This window comes from Biomphalaria glabrata, chromosome 6 (genome assembly GCF_947242115.1).
Source record: "Biomphalaria glabrata chromosome 6, xgBioGlab47.1, whole genome shotgun sequence".
Lineage (NCBI taxonomy): Eukaryota > Metazoa > Mollusca > Gastropoda > Planorbidae > Biomphalaria > Biomphalaria glabrata.
Window position 1 is genome coordinate 8,675,730 of NC_074716.1, and position 12,080 is coordinate 8,687,809.

General features: G+C 32.3%; 1 protein-coding gene across 6 annotated transcripts in view; it reads left to right on the forward strand.

The window, feature by feature from the left end:
* Positions 1-12,080, forward strand: part of LOC106078879 (uncharacterized) — a 43,861-nt gene that overhangs the window by 13,110 nt on the left and 18,671 nt on the right. For 4 of the 6 annotated variants that reach the window (XR_008778597.1, XM_056033438.1, XM_056033440.1 and 1 more), the window contains exons 2-7: positions 612-892; positions 3,086-3,199; positions 6,519-6,734; positions 9,986-10,103; positions 10,509-11,202; positions 11,315-11,395. Coding sequence is in view for 5 of the 6 variants with exons in the window: in XM_056033438.1 (XP_055889413.1) it covers positions 10,569-11,202; positions 11,315-11,395 (715 nt within the window). In the remaining variant the exon portion in view is untranslated. The remainder of the gene's footprint in view (positions 1-611; positions 893-3,085; positions 3,200-6,518; positions 6,735-9,985; positions 10,104-10,508; positions 11,203-11,314; positions 11,396-12,080) is intronic. The other 2 variants (XM_056033441.1, XM_056033442.1) reach the window with 2 other exon arrangements.

Here is a 12,080-nt window from a genome sequence, read left to right on the forward strand (position 1 = left end):
TGCCTTTACTTTTCCTTAACTAATGTAATGTACATAACATCTAGTTCTAGTTTAGCAACACGTGAAACTAATGGAAGAACGACTATGAGTGAATCATAGGGATAAAAATTTGCTATATTACTTTAATAGTTCAACTTGTATTGAAAAATTGAATTCTTTTATTGTAAATGAAATGTGTAATTTTTAAACTATTACTTCAAAACACGTAGCTGGCCGAATTAAACCTTTTCCCGTGCAGGAGTTGACCCGCGGGCTGTATATTGCCAATCACTGACTTAGGGTGCATGGTGGTTGAGTGGCAAGGCGCTTGGGTTCAAAACAGAGGCGTCTCAAAATCTTGGTGAAGACTAGGATTTTGAATTTTGTAATTTTTAGGACGAATATGGGTCCACCCAATTATAATGAGTACCGTAAATTAGTTGGGATAAAGGAAAAGCGGTTGGAAGTTGTTTTGTCCACATGGCATCCTCGTTAACCGTCGGCTATAGAAACAGATAGGGCTTGTGTAGTATACTCTATGGAGCGCAAAATCTGAAAGGGGTAATTTATTTTTTAACTTAAATATGCTTAATGTTATCATAATATGAATTGTTTTTTTTTCCTCCTTTTAGGATTGTCTGCATGGGAAACTTTAATGCAGAGTTTGAGAGATTATTAGAAAACAAAATGGGCAAACATGGATCAAGGTTGAAACCCACAAAATCTCACCATGCTTACTGTCGCGACTAAAGAAAAATTGACCATTGTGACAGGTTGGGGAATGTGATGTGTGTTTGGCGCGTTTAATGTCTAGGGGATGATTATTTTTAATAAGCTATCACACACCAACCCGTCAGCATATAAATCGGGAGCAGGCACGCAACGAGACAAGCAATGAATGAAAGATACAAAGGTAAAATGAAGAATATTTATTAACATAAATATTTACATAACAGAATAAAAAGGGGGAGGGTTTGCATCTATCTCTAATTGATACTATATTTAATCATCACTCTTGCACTTAATAAGAGAGTATGTCACTTTGTCTTCTGACTTAGCTGGTTGTCCTGCTTGGGTCGCAGCTGGCTGTGTCCTGGTTTGAGGTTCTGCAGCTGGAGGTGGCGCTCTAGCGGGTAGAGGGACGCCGGTGATTCAGTTCTTGTGGAGTCTCAATACAAAGTTCTGATATCTGTAGTGGGCACAGTAGGGCGGGTGGCCAGCTACCGTGGGCACAGGTGTACTGCGAGCAAAGCTGATCTGCCGTGTGCAGCGTAGTTGACAGGATAAGTCCAGTGAGTTGCGAAGGGTCTGGCGTAGCTATGACGTCTCGCACAGATCTGGGTCTATAGGGACGTCGCACATAATAAGTTGACAGGTGGGCTGTCGAATAGGCGGGCAAGGCCGATAGCGCCAATTAGTAGAGTTGAGTAGATCCACGTAGGCGGGAGATGATACTCAACAGCAGATAGGCAGTTGACTAGGCAGACAATGCCAAATATATAGGCAGGTGAGTGATCCGATAAATAGGCAAGTGCAGTGCTGAATAGCACTAAGCACAAAGGCAGGCAAATAGGCAGACACCTGAGGGAGGCACCAGGTATTCCTCTAGGAGTAAGAATAAATGAAGCAGTCCAGATTCGATAGCTCAGCTCGAATGAGAATATGAGAGAGTGTCTATTCCGCCTTACTCTACCTTATATAGGCCTGGACGATATGGGCGGAAACAAGAAATGTCCTAGACTAAGAATTATCTTACACGTGGGTGAAGTCCGACAAGAGTCGCACCTTGGAAAGGTCAATCGGCGTGTTGGTCAGAGTGATCGCCTAGATCAAAGAGAGACGCGGGAGATGGGGGGGGGGGGGGGAGAAAGATTGACTCGCATTCCACCCAAGGTGGTGTCCACTGCGGCTGTCAGACATCCTGAGGTGAGATCAAAGAGACTGTGTGTATCTTTACCCCGGTCAAGGGAAGATAAATGAAAAGACGCCAAGGTGGCGGACCAAGTCTAGCTCGAAGAGGTAATGGTGGGGCGGGTGAAGAAATTATAGATAGGACGGGGAAATGACTAAAATAAAATAATAATATATAGTATATAAATAAAAATAATGATAATAATAATTAATGCTGTGATAAAATTGAGTGACTCTGACAGCGAGCTTTTGACTTGTCACAACCATGACCATAAACGTCATTTACGCCCCATGATGACCTTCGAAGAAATTTCTTTGTACAAGGTATATAACAGAAAAAAAAAGAACAATTGGGAAAAAAATGATAGAGAAGGTAGTAAGTTATCAAATAAACTAACAAAATATTAAAAAATCAAATTAAAGAAAAAGCAAATCTTATCTAAGGCGACGTACTCTGCATTTGTAACAATATATCTCAATAATGTAGATATTCTTCTTCTTATTCGAAATCAAACAAAATAATTAATCACCAATAATTGATTAACTAATAGGTTAACTTTTTTGATTCATGTTTTATAAGGCTTAATAGATAATTTTTAGAATTATTAACTTGCCCAGGAATGGGTGTTGGAGAAATTAAGTTAACAATTATTTGAGGGGACCAAACCCTTCGAATTTAGCCATAACATTGAAGACGGAATGATTATTTCCTTATTTGGTGTCAAACAAAATGATTAACTACTATTAATTGACTAATTGTTTTCCTTTTTTTTCAACTTATTCATGTCTTGTCTATGTCGCTGAATAATTGTGCAAAGTTTCAACCTGATCCGAGAATGGATGTTGGAGAAATAAAGTGTACAGATTTTTTTTACCATACTGATGGTGTATGGTTATAAGTTGATATAAGCTTTGTAGAAAAAGACAACTGCTTATCAAATCTTGTTTTAGAAACCTTTTTTAAATATGTGCATATAGTGCAAATTCTTTGTATTCAAGTGACCTTTAATAAAAAAATAACTTAACAAGAATAAAAATGAACGTTTTCGGGAAACCAAAATATGTTTAAAAACATTTCAAATAAATATTTAAAAAACTATTACTTTCTATGTACCATGCGGAAGACTCTAATATTTTCTATGATAAGTATAAGCCTATCCATTTTTTTCTCTCTCTTTCTCTATCAAACACACAGTTGAATGTCATAATTTATTCAGTGACAAGTAAGTAGGGAATTTCCCTAAGTAATCGACGAGGGACAAGTTGTATTCGATTCTTAAAACACAATCGACCATTGACTCAGAAATAGGTAAGTTTGTTAACTTTATTGTTGTAATTATTATATTAAATCTTTAATCTTGCTGTTAAATCCATTTAGAGATTACAGTGAAAATGAAACAATCTTTTTAAATATATACATAACGTATATTTGGAAAAATGAATGAATGTTAGCGATGAAGATCAATGTAATAATGAGCTTAACGATCTCTTGTGATCCAAGTCACCCAACAACATACTGTGTTGAAAAGTTGATTAGAATGAACAGTTTTAAAGGCTAGCTCAATATTCTCTACCTGGCCAAGAGAATACCAGCAAGCTAATGATTAAGATTGAGAACCGCGGCTATCTATCAATTAATCAATCAATCAATCTATCTATCTATCTATCATTTATATATATATATATATATATATATATATATATACTAGCCTGACATTACCCGCGGCCTGCGGGTCTAAGTTTGTGTTTAGTAATCTAGTGGATTGGATTTAGATGTATGTTAAACTTAGCTAATGATTCTTTCAAGTTTTTTCTCTTTCGCTACGAAAATAAAATTAGTTTTGCGAAAAATGGGTTTACCCGAAGCCGATACATTCATATCTATTAAAAACGAAAAGAGCGATAGCCATAGACCATAGACATAAATAAATATAGACTGGAAGTAGGAAGTTATTTTTATTTGGGGGAAGTCAAATATGTTTTATGTACTCTATCTATGTGAAAAAAAAAATGGCGGCAATCGAGCTATAAATTCTAGGACTAACATTTCAGCCAATATATAATTATGATCTTTAGTTTTGAAAAGTACAAAACTGCCATATTCCCAATATTTTGCCTTTGTTTCATAATCATAGACATAGGCAAATATATATAGGTTTGTGATGTGGATCTATGTTTGTTGACATGGCTTCTTTATTAATGTATGGCGGTCGTCTTATCGATTCAAATTGTTAGAATTAGTTTTTAGTCAAAAAAGTCAAAGAAAATTAGCAGAACGTGCTCTAAAGTTCGTAGTACGATAGGCCAAGGATAAATTCTAAAGGTTGAAAAAAAATTGAATATTATACACACACAACACAGTAACTTTCAGTTTCAGTAAGTCAGAATAATTCAGTATCACTGACACTGTGACTGTCACTAGTTTAATATTGATAGATCTAAATCTAATAAATATGACTAATATTTGTAATAACTAGGTCTAATACTTTTCATACTTTTTACTACTAACTATTAAACTAGTCAGTCTATCATCTATGCATGCAGACTATAGACTAGATCTAGTATAAGTATAGATTATAGATCTAGTGACAATCTTGAATCTAGTCCTAAACTATTTATATACTAACTATAGACTATAGACTAGACTATACAGATTATAATTATAGTTTATAGTAAAGTATAGTAGTATAGTACTAGTAGTAAGTAGTATTCTTTTTTACTATAGTATTTATATAGACTAGATCTAAATCTAGCATTTAAAACTATTTATAATTAGGCACGATTAGAGATATAATAATACAGAAGGGGTTCTATCAATTATATAGGTTATGGCTGAAAAACAAACAAACTATAAATACTTTTAATTTTACACTGCTCATAACTGCTGTATAACTCATACAAATTTATCTTTTCCCAAATGTTTCCCATAATAATTTTTACTTTATCGTCCAGTCTATATATATATGTCTATGCCATAGACATAAATAAATATAGACTGGAAAAAGGAAGTAACTTCATGTAACTTGAAAACATGTACATCTATTGTATTCGGATTTCCGAAATATAAAAAGTTGCATGATCTTCATTCTTAGAGATTAAACAAAACTACACTGCCTCCTTATTTACAATATATATAGGTGTGTATAGATATGAATACTTAACTTTTATACTGCTCATAAATGCTTTATAATAAAGTACACAAAATTGCAAGTCACAAATTTTCGTTTCATAAAACTCTTTAATTGGCCAGTCTATATTTATTTATGTCTATGGCGATAGCATAGACATATATATATATAGACTGGACGATAAAGTAAAAATTATTATGGGAAACATTTGGGAACAGATAAGTTTGTATGAGTTATACAGCAGTTATGAGCAGTGTAAAATTAAAATAATTAAAAATAGTTTTAAATACTAGATTTAGATCTACTTAGTACTAGTACTATACTACTATACTATAGGCCTACACTATAATTGTAATCTGTATAGTCTAGTCTATAGTCTATTGTTAGTATATAAATAGTCTAGGACTAGATTGTCACTAGAATCTAGATGTAAAATCTATACTTATACTAGATCTAGTCTATTATAGCCTGCATGCATAGATGATAGACTGACTAGTTTAATAGTTAGTAGATCTAGTAAAAAGTATGAAAAGTGTTAGACCTAGTTATTACAAATAATAGTCATATTTATTAGATTTAGAAAGTTAGATCTATCAATATTAAATTTAAAATTTGTGACAGTCACAGTGATGAGTGATACTGAATTATTCTGACTTACTGAAAGTTAATGTGTATAATATTCAATTTTTTTTCAACCTTTAGAATTTTCCTTGGCCTATCGTACTACGAACATTAGAGCACGTTCTGCTCATTTTCTTTGACTTTTTTGACTAAAAACTAATTCTAACAATTTGAATCGATAAGACGACCGCCATACATTAATAAAGAAACCATGTCAACAAACATAGATCCACATCACAAACCTATATATATTTACCTATGTCTATGATTATGAAACAAAGGCAAAATATTGGGAATATGGCAGTTTTGTACTTTTCAAAACTAAAGATCATAATTTTATATTGGCTGAAATGTTAGTCCTAGAATTTATAGCTCAATTGCCGCCATTTTTGTTTTACATAGATATAGTACATAAAACATATTTGACTTCCCCCAAATAAAAATAACTTCCTACTTCCAGTCTATATTTATTTATGTCTATGAGCGATAGCTTTGTTAAATGAATCGGATTATAAAGTGAACAATTAAACGAAATAATTTTTAGTACACAATTCATGAATGAATATAGATCTAGGCCTATCTCAACTCGGCTTCGCGGCTTTCGTGGATGAATGTAGTCTCTTAAAAATAATGCTTTAGAAAACTAAATTTGAATGTTTGTTTGATCAAAATATGAAATGGATGGACTAGAATTAGTATATTCATGTGTTAAAGTATGAAACTATCTGTGCGAAGAGAAGTTTTATCATCTTAGATTTGAATTAGAGTTTTAGATCTAGGGATGGGATTATAAAGTAAACAATTAAACGAATTAATTTTTAGTACGCGATTCATTACGGTATTGTCTAATTTTAGACAATAAAAGTGTTATATTTGCAGTTAAATCGCAGTTGAAGTAATTAATACAAAGAATATTATGTGAGCGAAGTACTGGAATGCCCCTAAACATAGAAGTACTAAATAAAAGATGAATGATTATGTATGGTGTAGGAACATGAGAAAGAGGTCAAAACTGATGGAGATACACGCCTGCGATAAAAATCCTGGAAACAGTTCAAAATCCAAAGATTAATAATTTTGGCATGCAATTAAAATGTAAGTAGACCTGTATATTATTTTTCATGGATAACCCAAACTGTCAACATGAAATAATTGAATTTGAAACTTTTTTTTTCTATTGCTAAGGTTCTTGACATTCAGATCATAATATTATAGATTTCTTTTTTTCAATTCATATAACTTATTCACAGTTTAGTCACAGTAAAAAAAAAAAAAAAGTAAAATTTGAAAATTATTTTGACAATTTATCATTATCATTTCTAGCAGACATTTGGCCTATAGGCTATTGCTGCATGACAAAATATTTTGTTTATAATTTTTGAATATCACTTCATTAATTTTTGGATTTAATAATTCATATCATATCGTTTATAATCTATGGCACAAAAGGGATCTAAAATTGCATTGTTTAAAATCAGTATCAGAAATATTCGTATTACATATTAATTTTTATGACTTCTGTAAGTAATGTATTAAAAAGTTCTAATTATTTATTTTAAAGGGTCTATATTTCGAGGTTTCAAGATTCAAAATTATGAGGATGCGAATCTCATTTGTACAAACCTTAAAGTTTGAACATGTTTTTTCTTCCATTTCCCTTTCTCGGATCGAGTTGAAAGTGTGCGCAATTATACATTGGACCTGACAAGACACTAATCAATCAAAAAATTAAACAATAAATTAATTAATGGCTGACGATTAATTATTTTCAGCGCTTTTTTTTGGCGGTACTCAGCGATGGATTGACTAACTTTTAACTACTAATAAATTAATAATAAACGTTAAAATACAAAAAAAAGTAATAATTTAAAAAGGTGCCGGTACGCCGTACCGATGCGTCATCATCATCATCATCTTTCCTTTGAGTTCCTCATGGAACATAGGGCCTCGACAATAACACGCCACTCTCCACGGTCTATGTCTCTGTTTTTTTTTTAATGGCTTCCCAGCTCTTTCCAGTCCTCTCAGCTTCCTCTAGTATATCGCATCGCCATGTTCTGTTTTGGTCTTTCTCTACGTCTTGTTACCAGAGGGTTTCACTCTAAGGCCTGCCTAGGCTTGTGTATTTTAAGGATATTTCTCAGACATCTGTTGATAAAGGTCTGTACTTTTTTTTTTTTATTGTTGCTTCAGTTGTTCTCCATGTTTCAGAACCATACAGTAGGACCGCCTTGACTTTAGTGCGTGTCGTCACAAAAACAAAAGCACTGATTATTTTGTTAGATATCGAAATAAGGGGAATAAATGCACTTAATGAGTGGTGTAGATGTATATATGGATTTAATCCCCTTGTTACGCTTGGACATGTTTTTTCTCCCACTTCCCATTCTCGGATCAAAGTTGAAATTTTGCATAATTATTTATAGTCGATTACAATACACAAATCAAACCAAAAACTAACAATTAGTTTATCATTTAGAACTAATTAATTTTTTTCTATTTAACAGTAAGGGAGCTAAATTCTCTAATTTTCAGATAAATGGCAGTAATTAGCTGTTCTTTCACTTTGATAAGCAATGTTTTTTAAAAAGCATTCTTTTTTTAATTGCTTGTCTACACAATAGGGTTTGTTGCTGAACATAAAAATTTTATATGTGTCAGACGCGAATAGCCCAATTTTCAGTAAAAGAAATTACAAAAGTCATTTCTCTATAGAAGAAGTTACGAAGGCTATATAAAATACAACCACCGACCTATATATACTACATTGAATACAGGGTTTTGATTGTAGTTACGATTTATTTAGGTAGGTGCTGTTTTACTATTACATACCAAGTATTAGAGTTTAGAAAAAACCCAGGTTTGTTTCTTGTGCAACGCTATTAGCTAACACCTCATATCATCTCTCCATTAGTATATTTAGATCTATAATCTAATTCTAGTCTAGATCTATATATAAAAATCGAATAGATCTAGTAATAGTATAGATTCTTTCTTGAGACTAGATTGCCGAGTCTAGCCTATGCTATGCCTATAGTCAGTTTTTATTAGAAAAAATGTCTAGATATTAATAAAGACTAAAGTTTTTTAATTATTAGATTATTAGATATAGACGTTTGCCATACTCTATACTTAATCTAATAAACTAGAGATCTATCTCTAGATCTATCTATAATCTAGTCAATCTAGATCTATACTCTATACAATATTTAATAAGTTAGTACTTAGACTTAGATCTATTATAGTTTATTAATAGATTTACTTTTCAATGCCTAGACCTAATAATAAAATTGCGAATGATGTCTATAATGACTGATTATTTTTTTATTTTTATAATAATAGGCCTACTAAATCTAGGTCTAGACTCTACTTAAATCTAGTCTAAAATAATGACTGTCTAAGACTCTAGATGATTGAGAAGTTCACATAGAGGTGTTTTTAATAATACGGCATGTCGGCTGAAAGTATATAAAGTGCTTTTTTTTTGTGTAAAAATAAAAAGGAGGCTCCGGTACTCAGTGATAGATTGCCTAACTTTCAACTAATAATAAATTAACAATTAACGTTGAATTACTAGAAAAGTAATCATTTCCCGACATTGAAAAAAGGTGCCGATACCCCGTACCGGTGCGTACCGTCACAAAAAATGTATGTATATCTCAATCTTCTTTCATTTAATTTTTTTTTGCGGGGTTATTGCTACTTAATGCATTGATACCGGATCGATTTAAATAGGGCCTAAGTATACAACAGGATTTCGAGCATTGGATAAATTTATTTTTGAAATACAAAGTTTTATGGAAGAGGCAATATATTAGTTGTTAAGTTTGTAACTTCTTAAATTCAGGCTAAAAATATCGAAGCCTACATTTTTACACTCATTTCTAAACAATTAGAAGAGATGGACTGACTCATAGTGTAGCTTGTGTACATCTGCAAAAACACAAACTCAGTTAGACTTTCAAAACTATTAAAAGAAAAACTTATTTTACTGTATAATTCTATTATTATTCCTTTTTAGAATTAGGATATAAACAAAAAATTGCCATATGACTTTATCTAACAGAAAAAAAAAATTAAACTTACGTCTATTTATGCGGTTATTTATAGTTACCTAGTAATATAAAATATATTGAACTAACACGTACATTCATCATAATGCAGGTAAACAAAGCATAGAAGTATTTTCTATCACAAAATGTTTACATTGAAATACACATTTCTTAAACATACACGTTTATTTTACTTTCTTTTTTTTTTAGCTATTAGCCTTTAATTCAATTCAATATTAAGCGGTTTTTAGTTTAAGTTTTTAAAAATGTTAATTAAAGAATAATTTGCATCAGAATATATAGGTCTGTATAGTTATTTGGCATGAGGATAGAAAATTGGCTTAAGCACATGCATCTTCGGCGGGTGTTGCACTTGACAGATCAAAACGGTCTCCCTACAGAGGAACTGCAGGTAACTGTATATTACCTTTATAGCCATGTAACCCTACCTAGTAAATCTTTTTTTTATCTTTTTCTTTATATGTAAATATAAATTCGAGATGTTGACGTATTACGGACATTAGATATGTAATATTCACTGTAAAATATACTTAAGATCCAAATAATAAGTTAGCTGTCGTTGCTTTAAAAAAAATGCTTTCCACAGACTGTTGTATTGTCATTTCACAAGTCTTTATGTCAGAAATACTTAGATTCATATATGGTTTTCTTTATTGTAAAGAGACGTGCTTTTTTCTTTAAAAAAAAAAGACTAACAATATTTTTTCTATCAAATATCACAATCTACATTTATGTGGTAATAAATTTCCCCTATAGTTGTATAGTATTAAAAGTTGGATATTCTTTTTTCTTTTAGTACACCCACATTTGAACTACGTGCTAAAAAATATAATTCAGAACTCATTACTGCTACAACATGGATGATGTGGAAGCAGACAGCGCCCCAAGCAATGGATACGTACAAGAAATTGAAGAATCAAATAAGAATGACACTGCATCAGCTCTAAAGGCCACTTGTAGAAGCCTTGAAAATGTTACCTCTAGTTATTCTCAACACAAGTCAAGAATTTCTTTGTTGACATCTATAGCCTTTTACTTTCAAAATGAAAGAAATGTCCTGGGAAGTACAGAAACTATCTGTGGAAGCCCAGAAGAAAAAGCGTCAGAAACCGTGGAAAAGATTATTACTGATACAGTTGTTTCCAGTAATATTCTCAGCAATTTTTCCAGAAATGTCCCCAGCAATTATCCCAACAATTATCCTAGCAATGTTTCCAGCAATATTCCCAGCAATGATCACAGCAATATTCCCAACATAATTCCCATCAATGATCCCAGCAGTTATCTCAGCAATGATCCAAGCAATGATCTCAGCAATGATCCAAGTAATGATCCCAGCAATTTTTCCAACAATGTTTCCAGTAATTATCACAACGATTCTCCCAGCAATGATCCAGACAATGATCCCTGCAATTTTTCAAGCAATGATCCCAGCTATGCTCCCAGCAATGATCCCAGCTATGCTCCCAGCAATGTTTCCAGCAATGCAGGTAGATATTAAAGCCTTAACGTCGATTACTCCAACTAAATAAATGAATAGGATACTTGCCTCTTTCATCTTAAAAACCTACTAACGTCAGAATCAAAAAAAATATTCGACAGAAAATTGTGAAAATAGAACAGCAGACGCGAGAGAAGAGGACAACCAAGGGAACGTATATGCTCATGAAACACATATTGAAGGTTAGAGAGTAAGCGTGTGATTGTGGGATAGTCTCACTGAATTTTGGGATTGTGACAGGAATGTTTTCAAACCGACAAGACAAGCTAAATGAAACCCAAAGCGGGTTGACTGAAGTTAGAACTTTAATAACCTTAAGATTCATGTAAAAGGCGCTGTCTCTTATGTATGCGTTCAAAAATTCCACAACTTCTATAAAGCACATAATTTTCAGACATTGCTAATTTGTCTTGGTTTCCTTAAAAGATTAATTGCAGTAGTTTAAAACGGACTACTTTGTAGTGGGTTGAATTTATTTTTCTTTTAAGATTTTGGAAACAAAATTTAGTTTTCTTTAAAATTCTCTTCATGGATACGAATGAGAGAAAGAGGCGGTGTGAGTGTGTATGAGAGAGAAAGTGTGTTTGTGGAAGACTGCAAGAAAGAACAATAAGAGAAAGTTGTTTTAACTTTTATAGAAATATTTGTTTATTTTTTCTTGTATTAGACCTGTTTAGAGATTTTAAATTATCCGTACAACCACTTTAAAGAAATGTACAAGAGAGATGCATACACAATATCATCCATAGAATCTTAGTAAACATTAACGTTTAATACTAGTAACTACTATTTATGCCATGGTTTTCACTCAGACTTCACACTTTGTATGAAAAGACACTACAAATGTGAAGCTAAGTTCTGAAACAA